The sequence below is a fragment of the Canis aureus genome, chromosome 19, assembly GCF_053574225.1.
Source record: "Canis aureus isolate CA01 chromosome 19, VMU_Caureus_v.1.0, whole genome shotgun sequence".
Classification (NCBI taxonomy): Eukaryota; Metazoa; Chordata; class Mammalia; order Carnivora; family Canidae; genus Canis; species Canis aureus.
The window spans coordinates 48,327,675-48,343,179 of NC_135629.1; the positions used below are offsets into that span (position 1 = coordinate 48,327,675).

General features: G+C 38.2%; 1 protein-coding gene across 1 annotated transcript; it reads right to left on the reverse strand.

Annotated features, from left to right (window-relative positions):
• Positions 1 to 799: 799 nt before the first annotated feature.
• LOC144289322 (olfactory receptor 7C1-like) lies at positions 800 to 1,738 on the reverse strand. Its single transcript, XM_077857479.1, has one exon. The coding sequence runs from the start codon at positions 1,736 to 1,738 to the stop codon at positions 800 to 802; it is 939 nt and encodes a 312-aa protein (XP_077713605.1).
• Between the last annotated feature and the right edge of the window lie 13,767 nt (positions 1,739 to 15,505).

Below are 15,505 nucleotides of genomic sequence, written 5' to 3' on the forward strand. Positions count from 1 at the left end.
TAAAATAAGTAAATAAAATATTAAAAGAAAGAGCAAACTGAGGGATGATGGAAGGATGTGGGTGGAAAATGGGCTAGAAACCCATATTGCACCATATGTTAACTAACTAGAATTTAAATTAAAAATTTGAAAGAAAAAGAGGAAGACACTCGTCTGTGGTTCTCAAGTGGGGGGTGGTTTGATCCCAGTGGAACATTTGGGCATATATGGAGGCATTTTAAATTGTTGCTGCTTGGCTGGTAATGCTACTGGCACGCAGTGTTTAGAGGCCTGAGATACTGCTAAACATGCTACAATGCACAGGACAGCTTCCATAGCAAGGAATCATCCAGCCCCAAATATTGATAATGCCAAAGTTGAGAAATTCTGCCTACATCAAAATCTCTTTCTTCCTAGGAGCACTGAGCTTTATGACTTAGTCATAATGGAGGACAGCATATAGGAAGAGAAACTAGCTTAATAGTACAGGAACAAAAAACTGGAACATCATAAAAAATTATCTCTTTTTCTGTAACAATAGCTGAAATTTACTTAGGACTTGCCATTTGCATTCTCTGTGCTGGAGCTTTACCATATTATTCTATTTAATCCTTTTGTCACCTGCCTGAGTCATGCATTGTTTTAGGACCACGGAGAAGTGGAAGTGCATGGAGGTTGAGCATTTTTCTCAAGATCATCCTCTATTGAAGGTGGCACCAGCGTTTGAACCCAGTCAGGGAAATTTCAGAGTCCACATTATTAAGTACCCTGTTCCGTTGTCCTTGATCACACTTGTCCAGGAACAGGGTCATTCTTGTTGTCATTGGGAGGATGACATGCTACAGAGAAGCTTTCTCAGAGCCCTCTTCATGTCTCTGTTCCTCAGGCTGTAGATGAAGGGGTTCATCATGGGAGTGACCACGGTATACAGGACTGAGGCGAACATCCCTGTCTCAGAGGCATGTGTCCAGGTGGAACTGAGGTAGACCCCCAGACAGGTTCCGTAGAATAAGAAGACCACGGAGAGGTGAGACCCACAGGTGGAGAATGCTTTATACTTTCCTCCCACTGTTGAGATCTTCAATACAGAAGAGACAATTCGAGAATAAGAGAAAAGGATCCCAGCGAGAGGAAAAAAGCCCATAACGCCTGTCACAATATATAATACGACATTATTGGTGAAGGTATTAGAGCAGGCAAGCTTTAGGACTTCAGGGAGTTCACAGAAATAGTGTGGGATTTCAACGACTGCACAGAAAGAGAGTCGCAACATGGTTAAACTCTCAGGAAGGGCCCCCAGAACACTGATGAGCCAGGTCAGGGCGAGTAACTGGGCACAGAGCTGAGGATTCATGATGACTGTGTAGTGCAGGGGATGACAGACAGCCACAAAACGGTCATAGGCCATTGCAGTCAGAAGTAAATTGTCCAAAAGTCCAAAAACTGTGAAAAAATACATCTGTGTGATGCAGCCTGCATAGGTAATGACTTTGTTCTGAGTCTGGATGCTCAGCAACATTTTTGGGATGGTGGTTGAGGTGAAACAGATATCTGAAAAGGACAGGTTGGAGAGGAAAAAGTACATAGGGGTGTGGAGGTGGGAGTCTGAGCTGATGGCCAGGATGATGAGCAGGTTCCCAAAGACAGTGACCAGGTACAAAGACAGGAACAGCCCAAAGAGAACAGACTGAATTTCTGGCTTCTCAGAAAATCCCAGGAGGAGAAACACTGGAAGCCCTGAGTGGTTTCTCAATTCCATGTAAAAGAGTGTCTGTCAAGAACACAAGAAGCAAGACTAAGTCAATGACCAACAAACAACTCAGAAGCATAATCATCTTTACCTTGAGCCTGATATTGAGGAGAGAATTATTTGCTTAATGGTTTCTTCTCTCTTGTTTGTCATTTTGGGGTTTCCAGATGCTGTCAAATTCCCCCGTGTTGCCACCACCATCTGGAAAACCTATATGAAAAGCTGATTTTGCACTCAGAGCTGACCTCAATTGTTCAACTGTACTGACACCTGATCACTTAACCTTAGCCTTCTTAGATATCTTTGAATTAATTCATGCTTTACTTTTAAATATAATAAAAGAATATTTTCTTTATAATAAAAAAATAGGTTTTATTATCATTTTAATAATGCAAAATAAAAAGTGTTTGGATTTATATATAATTTCCATAAGCTATGATAATGTCATGATATTTGCTGCTCACTTGACCATTCAAAATGTTTAACGGACTAGGGCGCCTGGGTAGCTCAGTTGTTTAAGTGCCCAACTCTTGATTTCAGCTCAGGTCATGATCTCAGGATCGTGAGATAGAGTGGGGCTCAGCATGGAGCCTGCTTAAGATTCTGCCTCTCCCATTGCCCCTCTCCTCTGCCTCTCTCTATCTGTCTCAAAATAATAAATAAAATAAAATGTATAATGGACCAATTATCAAAGAAATTGAGCCATCAACCAACTTTACCTCCCAGAAAGACATGATGCCAAATTACTGAAACCTTCAAATTACTTGGAAGTCTCACAAAATGTATTTACAATAAATGAAAATTATTTGGAGGCATGTAAAAATAAATGTCCCAGTGGTTTTCTAAAGCCATTTCTTTTTTTTTTCTAAAGCCATTTCAATCATGATACAAAAACCAACAGTCTTCTATGATAGGAGCAATATAACAAAAATCACAGATTAATCTCTTTAGCATATTAGGAAAAAGCCCAAAGACAATAGCAATAAAATATATTCAGCAATTGATCAAGCAAACCAAATACCATTACCAGGTAGCAGTCAACCCTGGAAAGCAACCAGCATTTCATATTGGTAATTTATTCATCATAATAGAGCCAATGAATAGAAAAATATCTTTCAAATATAATAGGATCTTTTTATTTTAAAGAAGATTTTATTTATTTATTTGAGAGACAGAGAGAGAGAATGAGTGAGAGAGGGAGCACGAGTGGGGTGGGGGGAGAAGGAGTAGAGGACCCCCCTTAGTAGGGAGCCCATGGTGGGGCTCCATCCCAGGATTCCAGGATCACTATTTGATCTGAAGGCAGATGCTTAACCATTTGAGTCATCCAGGTGCTCCTAACAGGATCTTTTTAAATGCTAGATATACTACATGAGAACGGGTCTGAGGACACAAAAACAGGTATTTCTTAACTATGATAAAATGGATCCCTTGATGATCAGCTAATATCAATCCTGACATGAAAATATTTGAGGAATCCTCAAGAAGTTCACAGAGAAGACAAGTATGCCTGCCTTTTACTATGCCATTCAAACCAATACAACCAGAGAAAAAGCAATGATAGGTTTATGTCTTAGGCAAAAGTAAATTGATCACATTTCTCAGGTGATGTAATCAGTTACATAAAATCAGCTGGAAAGCTGTTACAACTAAGAAGTCATTCTGATAAGACTAGATTTAAAAACAAACATGTCTCCTTTTCTTCTCTAGTTCCAGCAATAAACAGGTACACAATGGGAAAAATAGCGTATTCAAAATTGTAGGAAAATGTAACATACACAGACCAGGGGCTGGCTCATTGAAGGTGCTCAGAAAATGATATTAAAGATTATATATTTTATATCAAGTACATTTGGAAACTCATTGAAGAGTTTTAAGTAATACAACAGTAACTAATATTTATGAACACTTCCAAGGTGCGGGAACCATGATGACCTTTTCTGAGTGGTCTCTTTTCATCTCTACAGAAACAAGTGGAATGAGAGGGTTGCCATCATTCATGCACATGGCAGAGACAATAGAGTGGCTGTAATGCTTGTTGAGTGTGTGAGTCTGTGAGGAGTATGGTCCCTCTGTTGTACAAGTACCATTAGGGTGAGCAGAGGGAGACTGGGCACTAGGTATGGTGTTAGGGGAAGCCCAAAACCACCAGGAGAGAACTAGGACAATTCCTGTGAGGAGAGGGAAGACTGTGGAAATGTTGAAACGAGCACAGAATGAAGTACACGCTAATAGAGAAGAGGGTGCTGTCAAACCTGAGGCTTCCTGGTTGGTTTGCCAGTTGGACACTTCAATATTATTGAATCATTTCGAATGTATAGACTTTCTCAGTTTCCTTACCCTTGGCTGTGCAGATAGGGAAACTGCTTTTCCTCCCTCTCATTTCATTTCCCAAGAATGTGCTGTGTTGCTCTTCCCACTAAGATGGAGCCATCTACAGGATGTGTTTTGGGAATCCTGCCTTCCCAGGCAGGTGAAGGGTGGAGGCAGCAGTTGTGCCTTCCACATCAGGAAGATGGCATCAGGCATGGATCCCTGGACCAGGGTGATGGTTCTGGGAGGCACGAGAGGGTTTCTGTCTTTCCTCAGACTTATGGACTGAAGTTGAGGGACAAGTTTTAATGAACTCCATGCTGAATTCTCATAGCTTCCTCTTAAATAAAATTTTCTGTTGTTGTAATCTTGGGGCAGGATAACTGCTAGGAATCTGGAGATTGTAATCAAAATGGATAAATTTCAGTCAATTGTGTCCTCCTGGGGCTATCTTTGATGTCAGAAGAATGTATCCCCTCCCACTGGGACCATTAAAACCCTTTTTAATTATGGAATATCCAAACACATACAGAAATAGAGAGAAGATACTAATGAACTCCCATCCATGTACTCATCATTGAGCTTCAATAATTATTAGCCCATGGCCTGTCTTATTTCCTTAGTAACCAGGCCACTCTACTCCTAGTCACCACAGGAGGATTATTTTAAAGCAATTCCCAGATAGGATATAATTTTACTCATAAATATTCAAGAACTTCAACATATCTCTCCTAATGAAGATGATTTAAAAAAAACCAAATAGGAGTGCCTGGCTTGCTTAGTTGGAAGAGCATGCAACTCTTGATCTCAGGGTTGTAAGTTTGAGCCCCATATTGGGTGTAGATATCACTTAAAAATAAAATCTTAAAAACAAATAACCCCTTATTATCCAGATCTACTTAGTTCTTCAATTTTGAATGGTAAGAACAATTTGATTTCAGATAGCAAGATGTCCATATAGTTATTTTGATTATTATTCTTCTAATCTTATCCAGTTGTAATAAAAAATGTGTGGAGACTAGCATAGAAGAAAGATAGTTAAATTTAGAATAACTAACAAGAATTTAAGTAAAAATTTAAAAAATATACTTTTTTTTGCTGCTTACAAGAGATTCATTTTATTTATTTTTTATTTTTTGTATTTTTTTATTGGAGTTTGATTTGCCAACATATAGCATGACACTGAGTGCTCATCCCGTCAAGTGCTCCCCTCAGTGCCCGTCACCCAGTCAGCCCAACCCCATGCCCACCTCCACTGCTGGGGATTTACCCCAAAGATACAGATGCAGTGAAATGGCAGGACACCTGCACCCCAATGTTTATAGCAGCAATGTCCACAATAGCCAAACTGTGGAAGGAGCCTTGGTGTCCATTGAAAGATGAATGGATAAAGAAGATGTGGTTTATGTATACAATGGAATATTACAGAACCATTAGAAATGACAAATATTCACCATTTGCTTCAACATGAATAGAACTGGAGGGTATTATGCTGAGTGAAAAAAAATACTTTTAAAAAATGTTCATTTTTAATGTCTTAGATTTCTAATTTTATATGTGAATTTGATAATTCCCAAATCCAAGTAATCTGGAGATACAAATAAAAAAAAACACTCTAGGTATCTGTATTATAGCAATCAAAATTTTCTTTTTTTAAAGATTATTTATTTATTTAGTCATGAGACACACACACACACACACACACACACACAGAGGCAGAGGCATAAGCAGAGGGAAAAGCAGGCTTCCTGCAAGAAGCCTGAGGCAGGACTTGATCCTGGATCCCTGGATCATGCCCTGAGCCAAAGGCAGATGCTCAACCACTGAGTCACCCAGGGGTCCCACAATAAAAATTTTCTATCCATTCTTCCAGAGTTACACAGGTAAAGGGATCTGTGTTTGACTTATTCTTCCTTCAATTTAAAATTTTCACAAAATGCTCATAATAAAATTTACCATCTCATTCATTTTGAAGTGTACATTTCTGTGATAGTAAGTACATTCACACTGTTGTGTACCATCAGCCACGTTCATCCACAGAACAGCTTTATTTTGCAAAACTGAAACGCTGTCATTGTTAAAAAAAAAACAAAAAACAACTCCCCATTTTCTGCCCACAGGCCCTGGTAATCACTATTATCCTTTCTGTCTCTATGAATCTGACTGCTCTAGTTACCTCATATAAATAGGATAATACAGTATCTTTTGTTAGGTTCCTTGTCCCCCCTTTAATGGTTTTACTATTATTTTCTTTTTTAATTTAAATTCAATTATCCCACATATAGTACATCATTAGTGTCAGATGTAGTGTTCAATAATTTCATCAGTTGCATCACACACCCAGTTCTTATCACATCACATGCCCTCTTTAATGCCCATCACCCAGTTACCCCATTCCCGCACTGACCTCTCCTCCAGCAACCCTGTTTGTTTCCTAGAGAGTCTCTCATGGTTTTTCTCACTCTCTGATGACTTGCCATTTAGTTTTTCCCTCCCTTCCCCTATGATCCTTTGCGTTGTTTCTTATATTCCACATATGAGTGAAACCATATGATAATTGTCTTTCTCTGATTGCCTTATTTCACTTAGTATAATACCCTCCAGTTCTATCCACGTTGATGTAAGTGGTAAATATTCATCCTTTCTAATGGCTGAGTAATATTCCATTATATATACACCACATATACTTTATCCATTCATCAGTTGAAGGACATCTGGGCTCCTTCCACAGTTTAGCTATTGTGGACATTGCTGCTATGGACATAGGGGGTGCAGGTACCCCTCTGGATAACTACACTTTTTCTTTGGGGTAAAGACCCAGAAGTGCAATTTCTAGGTCATAGGATAGCTCTATTTTTAACTTTTTGAGGAACCTCCATACTGTTTTCCAGAGTGGATGTACTAGCTTATATTCCCACTAACAGTGTAAGAAGGTTTCCCTTTCTCTACATCATCATGAACATTTGTTGTTTCCTATCTTGTTAATTTTAGCCATTCTGACTGGTATGAGGTGGTATCTCATTGTGGTTTTGATTTGTATTTCCCTGAGGCCAAGTGCTATGGAGCATTTTTTTTTTCATGTATCAACAGGCCATTTGTATGACTTCTTTGGAGAAATGTCTGTTCATGTCTTCTGCCCATTTTTGACTGGATTCTTTGTTTTTGTGTGTGTGTTGAGTTTGATAAGTTCTTTATAGATCTTGAATACTAGCTCATATTTTATATGATATTTGCAAGTATCTCCTCCCAATCCATAGGTTGCCTTTTAGTTTTGTTAAATGTTTCCTTTGCTATGCAGAAGATTTCTATCTTGACAAAGTCCCAATACTTCATTTTTTCTTTTATTTCCCCTGCTGTTGGAGATGTGTCTAGCATGAATTTGCTGTGGCCAAGGTCAAAGTGGTTGCTGCCTATGTTTACTCTAGGATTTTGGTGGATTCTGGTCTCACATTTAGATCTTTCAATCATTTTGAGTATCTGTATGGTGTAAGAAAATAGTGTATGATGTAAGGAAATAGTACAGTTTCATTCTTCAGCATGTGGCTGTCCAATTTTCCCAATACTGAAAAGACTGTCTTTTATTGAAGACTGTCCTTTTTCCCCATTGGATATTCTTTCCTGCTTTGTGGAAGATTAGTTGACCATAGAGTTGAGGGTCCATTTCTGGGCTCTCTATTCTGTTCCATTGATCTGTTTGTCTGTTTTTGTGCCAGTACCATGCTGTCTTGATGATCACAACTTTGTAATATGGCTTGAAATCTGGCACTGTGATGCCACCAGCATTGGTTTTCTTTTTCAACATTCCTCTGTCAATTTCGGGTCTTTTCTGGTTCCATAAAGATTTTGGGACTATTTGTTCCAGCTCCATTAAAAATGCTGATAGTATTTTGATAAGGATTGCATTGAATGTATAGTTTGCTTTTGGTAGCATAGACATTTTAACAATATTTGCTCTTCCAATCCATGAGCATGGAATGTTTTTCCATTTCTTTGTGTCTTCCTCAATTTCTTTTATGAGTGTTTTCTAGTTTATAGAGTATAGATTATTTACCTCTTTGGTTAGGTTTATTCCTAGATATCTTATGGTTTTTGATGCAATTGTAAGTGGGATCAATTCTTTAATTGCTCTTTCTTTGGTCTAATTATTAAGGTATAGAAATGCAACTGATTTCTGTGTATTGATTTTATATCATACTAAATTGTTGAATTGCTGTCTGAGTTCTAGCAATTTTGGGGTGGAGCCTTTGAGTTTTCAACATAATTTATCATGTCATCTGTGAAGAGTGAGAGTTTGACTTCTTTGCCAACTTGAATGCCTTTCATTTCTTTTTGTTGTCTGATTGCTGAGGTTAGCACTTATAGTCTTTTTTAAAATTTATATTATTTTATTTTATAATTTTTATTTTTATATTAAAATTTTTAAATTGGAGTTCAATTTGCTAACATATAGCATACATCCTGCCAAGTGGCCCCCCCATGCCCATCAGCCAATCACCCCAACCCCTCGTCTACCCCTCTTCCACTACCCTTTGTTCGTTTCCCAGAGTTAGGTGTCTCTCATGTTTTGTCACCCTCACTGATATTTTCACTCATTTTCTCTCCTTCCCCTTTATTCCCTTTCACTAATTTTTATATTCCCCAAATGAATGAGACCATATAATGTTTGTCCTTTTCCTATTGACTTATGTGACTCAGCATAATACCCTCCAGTTCCATCCACGTTGAAGCAAAATGGTGGGTATTTGTTGTTTCTAATGGCTGAGTAATATTCCATTGTATACATATACCACATCTTTATTCATTCATCTTTTTATTTTTATTTTTATTTTTTTTTTGGTGTTCAATTTGCCAACATATAGAATAACAGCCAGTGCTCATCTCATCAAGTGCCCACCTCAGTGCCCGTCACCCAGTCACCCTCATGCCCCGCCCACCTCCCCTTCCACCACCCTTAGTTCGTTTCCCAGAGTTGAGTCTTTCATGTCCTGTCTCCCTTTCTGATATTTCCCACTCATTTTTTCTCCTTTCCCCTTTATTCCTTTTCACTATTTTTTATATTCCCCAAATGAATGAGACCATATAATGTTTGTCTTAGGTCTTAAATGAGTCTCTTGTAGACAGCATATGGTAAGTCTTGTTTTTAAAAATCCTGATAGCTTGTATTTTGATTGAGATTTTAGCCCATTTACATTTATTTATTTATTTATTTAGGGGTTCAAGTTTTATTATTTATTATTTATTATTTATTTTATAAATTTATTTTTTATTGATGTTCAATTTGCCAACATATAGAATAACACCCATTTACATTTAGAGTAACTATTGAAAGATAAGAGTTTAATGCTTATGTATTACCTATAATGGTCCTGTTTCTGTAGTTTGTTTCTTTCTGATCTATGTTAATTTTGGGCTCCCTCTTTGCTTACAGGATTCCCTTTAATATTTCTTGCAGGGCTGGTTTAGTGATCACAGTTCTTTTAGTTTCTGTTTGTCCTGGAAACTCTTTATCTCTTCTTCCATTCTGAATGACAGCCTTGTTGGATAAATTATTCTTGGGTTCATGTTTTTCTCATTTACTACCCTGAATATATCATGTCAGCCCTTTTTAGCCTGCCAGGTCTCTGTGGATAGGTCTGCTGCCAGTCTAATGATCTTACCTCTGTAGGTTAAGAACCTCTTGTCTCAAGCTTTCAGGATTTTCTGTTTCTCTCTGGAATTTGAAAGCTTCATTATTATATGTTGGGGTGTTGATGTATTTTTACTGATTTTGGGAGAGGTTCTCTGTGGCTGCTGCACTTGAATGCCTCTTTCCTTCCCCAGATTAGGGAAGTTCTCAGCTGTGATTTGCTCAAATATACCTTCTGGCCTTCTCGCCTTCTCTCTCTCTCTCTCTCTTATCCTCTGGGACCCCAATAATTCTAATATTGTTTAGCTTTATGGTATTGCTGATTTCTTGAAGCCTCTCCTCATGGTCCATTAGTTGTTTTTTTCTCTTTTCCTCAGCTTCCTTCCTTTCCATCCACTTGTCTTCTATGTCACTGGCTTTCTCTTCTGTCTCATCTACTCTCGCTGTTAGAGCATCCATTTTAGACTGCATCTCTTCTAAAGTATTTTTAATTTCTGCCTGATTAGATTTTATATCTGCACTAAGAAATTCCCTAGTGTCTTTTATGCTTTTTTTCAAGCCTAGGTAGTAATTTTATAATTTTTATCCTGAAATCCAGGTCTGATATTTTACTTATATACATATCAATTAGATCTGTGGCAGAGAGTATTACCTCTTGTTCTTTCTTTTGTTGTGAATTCCTCCTTCTAGTCATTTTGCCCAGAGAAGAATGGATGAATGAGAGAACAAAATAAAAAATATCAACCACCATGTTAGTGAAATATACACTAGACAAATGCAGTGAGTTCTGAAACAAAAAAAAGAAAAGTAAAATAAAGAAAAAAAGGGAAAATAGAGTGAATATAATCTTCCAGGTGGACAAAACAAGGTGATCCAATTGGTCCTGGGTGTGTTTTGGTCTGTTTGTTAGAAGACCCTAAATCCCCCATGTGTAAAGAATGGAAAACTGATATATTTACAAAAATAACATTGAATATAGCGAAAGGAAACCACAAATGAAGACTATACCTATAAAATGTAAATGTAAAAATGAAAACTAAAAAAAGGATTAAAGACAAAAAGTTGATTAAATAAGAAACTTGTCGAAAGGGAAAAAAAAGAAAAAAAAGGAAAATTTTAATCTAAGAGATAAAAGACTCATGAGAAAAAAACCTCAAATACTATATTGTTTTCCTCTGGCGCTGGAATTTTTCTTTTTTTTTAATAATAAATTTATTTTTTATTGGTGTTCAATTTGCCAACATACAGAATAACACCCAGTGCTCATCCTGTCAAGTGCCCCCTCAGTGCCCGCCACCCAGTCACCCCCACTCCCCGTCCTCCTCCCCTTCCACCACCCCTAGTTTGTTTCTCAGAGTTAGGAGTCTTCCATGTTCTGTCTTCCTTTCTGATATTTCCTACCCATTTTTTCTCCCTTCTGGAATTTTTCAATTCTGTATGGTCTGTAAATTTGGCATTTGTCTGATCTTTAAGCTTGTCTTCTGAGGGAGGGACCTGCTCTGCTAATTCTCAGGTATCTTTGCCAGAGCAGAGTTGCACTGTCTCTTGTGAGGAGGCTCAGTGTAAGCTGCTTCTGGTTGCTCTATGTGGCTTTTGTTCCTTGAGGATTTCCCTCCCTCTTTAGATGATAAAAATGGCTGTACCCTGATCTCCAGCCCTGAAGCTGAAAGATCCTTAGTCCCACTCTTCAGTGCACCCTTAGGGAAAAGCAGTCTTCACTTTTGTGTGCACCAAACTCTGCAGACTCTTTCGGTGCCCACCCAAGCCACCCCTCCCAGGGTGTTTTTGCCATTTGCAAGGTCCCCACTGGGAGACTGGTCATCAGATCCTGCTACATTTCATGGCTGATGGCAAACTGAGCTGAGAGCCCTCTTCTGGGCTCACTGACTGTACTGGTTTCTCTGCTCCAACGCCTGAGAACTCTGTTGGCTCAGGCACTCCCGTCCTTTCTGTGACCCTGGGGTTCCCGAGACAATCTTCTGGAGATACCAGGGCTTTTCCTACCATGAGTCAATATTTGGGTGAGACCCAAGGATCCTAGTGAAGAAAAGCTCTTCACTTTTAGATTTGGAGAAATCTTTAACTCAGGATTGGAAATAAGATGCTAGGAGATCAGCTCTGTGGGAGGCAGGTGAGTTCAGGTGACAGTAAGAACTGGATTCACTTGACTCATAAGCTGGTCTCTTGGGAACAGGAAACTACAGGAAAAAAAGTCCATCTGTGCAGAACAATGTCCCATAGGGAATGATGTGCCCAGGGGTTGGAGAAACAGGAAGGAAATATGCCTAAAGAGCAGATGAGAAGCTGTTAATATCTCTTTTGCTGTTGTCCCTCAGCAGGAACAACCTTGGGCTGAATGAGACACTGGTATTTCTTCTGGAGTCCTAAGTCTAGCTAGGAGACTCCTGCTGTATCGTTGGAAAGCAGAGCATCAGTGTCCATCATCAAACATGGAGGGAAGAATTTGGACTTCCCCACAGAGACCCCCATACAGGTGAGTCCAAAAACCCAGCAGGTAGTGCAGGAAAGGGCCAGAGATAGTGGAAGGGTGAGAACATTTACCTGAAGCCACCTGAGAGCCAGTCCAGCCTAGCCCAGCACCAGGACATCACTGTAGCTGTTGGCTTGTTTGACTAACTAATGAATCATTTATTTATGATCCTAAAAAGAAAAGTAAACATTTAAATCAGCCATTCAGGGGAAACTGTTGAGAGTTGACTAGTGTTAATGGAATAGTGGTGATGGGTGGCAGCAAGTGGTCTCAGTAGGAGTAGAACACGAGTCTAAGATATTTGCTATTAAGGGGAATAGAGATATAGGCTATTAGCTACAAGGGGCATGCAGTCAATTGAGGGCTTTCCTTTTGTTCTTTTTAAGCCAGAAAAATTTGAGTATGTTCCCATACTGATGAGAAAGATACAGACCATGGGTCATGAGACATACATTTCACAGTGTCCTTTTTCAAGCTGGGTATTTCAATCAATTTTTTTTTTAAAACGTGTAGGTGAAAAGCGATATACTAAAAAAAGCTTAATGTTGCAATTATTTTCTTACTGGTGAGCATAAGTATATTTTTGGGTTTCTTAGATGTTTGCTTTCTCTGTTGCAAATTGTCTGTGCCAGTTCTGTGCTTTTGTTTGGTGGAGTGTTTATATTACTGTTTTTGATTACATTTTTTCAAATCTAAGAATTGGAATTTTCCCACTAACTTTGCTGTTTGATCTTCAGTTCCTTTATGTATATACAGATGTATTAGAGGGTAGTAGGAAAGTTAATGTATTTTGTGTACTCAAACTTATCATGTGGTCTTTTCCTCCCCCCTCTTGCACATTTAAGTGTAGAAGGTTCTGCATCATTTGAATAAATAGATCACCATTTATACGTATTTCCAAACTGCCTTCACATTTCTATTATTCCTCATTGTACTTTTAGGCTTTTTGTGATTAGATCTATTTCTCCAAGTCACGTCACCTGCAGCCATCATTTGGAAGGTATTCTTCTTTATCGTTTGATTAACATTCACCTTTTATTACTAAACAAATATGAACTAATATATCTTTATATAAGATGAAATCGTAACTTTAGATAATGCTTCCTACCCACTTTTATTTATTTTTTCCCTACCCATTTAAAAAAAGACTTTTTGTTATATTCTTTTATTTCTAAGTTTTAATGTTTTTAAAAAGTAATATCTACCCCAACATTGGGCTTGAACTCACAACCTCAAGATCAAGAGCCACATTCTCTCCCAACTGAGCCAGTCAGCTCCCCTGATTTCAAGTCTTTAGCACTTTAACCTCCCATTAGTGACCCATGTAGATGTCATTACATTAATAGTATTTTATACCTCTCTATCAAATCAGTTTTAGATTGTCATTGTGTTTCAGGCAATTGTTTGACACAGCTCCATGCCTAAGCTAGTCTCATTCTCATTGCTACCCTTTGTTCCATAAGCTCTTAGCTTCTTTTAAAACTAATGTTTCTATATTATGCACACAAAAATATTCATAGTTTTATACAAATTCATGCACAGAATCTTATGCACATTGTAAATGGTCTTTGTTTTTTTTCCCTTTTCTTTTTTTAAAATTTTTATTTATTTGTGATAGTCACAGAGAGAGAGAGAGAATGAGGCAGAGACACAGGCAGAGGGAGAAGCAGGCTCCATGCACCGGGAGCCCGACATGGGATTCGATCCCGGGTCTCCAGGATCACGCCCTGGGCTAAAGGCAGGCGCCAAACCACTGCGCCACCCAGGGATCCCGTAAATGGTCTTTGTGCTTGCATGCAGTCTATTTTTTATAGCTTGTCTCCCTCAATAGCACCTTACGGACTTGCCTCCATCAACCAATAAATGCTAATTCATTATTTCAGTGATTGCATAGTATTTTTTTGTCATTTACACCTTTTGAGGATTTTTCATATTCTTTCTCATTAAATTGCTATTATATCAATTATAGAAAAATATTTTGAGATTGAGTTAGAATGCTGGTTCTCCACCAGGGACAATTTTGTCCTGCAGGGGACACTGAGCAGTGTCCAGAGACATTTTAGGCTGTCTGATTGGGGAGGCTTTATTTATTTATTTATTTATTTATTTATTTATTTATTTATTTATATATATAAATGCCTTCTTTTACTATTTATTATTATTATTTTTATTTTTTTATTGGAATTCAATTTGCCAACATATAGCATAACACCCAGTGCTCATCCCACCAAGTGCCCGCCTCAGTGCCCATCACCCAGTCACCCCAACCCCCCGCCCACCTCCCTTTCCACTACTCCTTGTTCGTTTCCCAGAGTTAGGAGTCTCTCATGTTTTGTTGTACAATGCCCAGGACAAACCCCAGTACAGAGACTGATCTGGGCCAGGATGTCAAAATCATGATTTGGCTGTAGATTTTATTTTATTTTATTTTTTATTTGGGGGATTTTTCTGGTAATTTTAAAGACTTTTTTTTTTGTAGTTTTAAAATTTAATTTTTAGCTTCCATATAATTCAATGCAGTGTTTTTTAGTTTCAGGTATACAATATAGTGATTCAACAGTTGTACACATTACTCAGTGCTCATCACGATGAGGGTACTCTTAATCTGTTTCACCTATTTCACCCATCCCCCCACACACATCCCCTCTTTTAACCAGCAGTTTGTTCTCTACAGTTAAGAGTCTGTTCTGGTTTGCTTCTTTTTTGCTTTGATCATGTTTTGTTTCTTAAGTATCAATTTTAGGTAAAATCATACGGTATTTGTCTTTCTATGACTGACTTATTTCACTTAGCATTATACCCTCTAGATTCATCCATGTTGTTGCAAATGGCAACATCTCATTTGCACCTTTTAATACACTTTAACCACTCCCCCTCCACCTACCCTCTGGCAAGTACCAGTTTTTTTTAAAGATTTTATTTATTTATTCATGAGAGACAGAGAGAGGCAGAGACATAGGCAGAGGGAGAAGCAGGCTCCTCACAGGGAGTCCGATGTGTAATCCCCCCCAGACCCGATATCAGGACCTGAGCCGAAGGCAAACGCTCAACTTCTGAGCTACCCAGGTGTCCCCCAGTTTGCTTTCTGTTTTTGTTTGTCTGTTTGTTTGTTCTATTCTTTAGATTATACAAGTAAGTGAGGTCATATGGTATTTGTTTTTGTCTGAATTATGTCACTTAGTATAACATCCTCTAGATCCATCCATGTTGTTGCAAATGGCAAGATCTCATTCTTTTTTGTGGGTGAGTCATATTCCAGTGCATACACACACACACACACACACACACACACGTATACAAATGTATATAAAACTTGTATATATTAAAATGTATATAAAATTTCATC

Excerpts from the sequence above, each read along its gene's own strand:
- LOC144289322 (XM_077857479.1), bottom strand. The coding sequence starts at position 1,738 with ATGGAATTGAGAAACCACTCAGGGCTTCCAGTGTTTCTCCTCCTGGGA.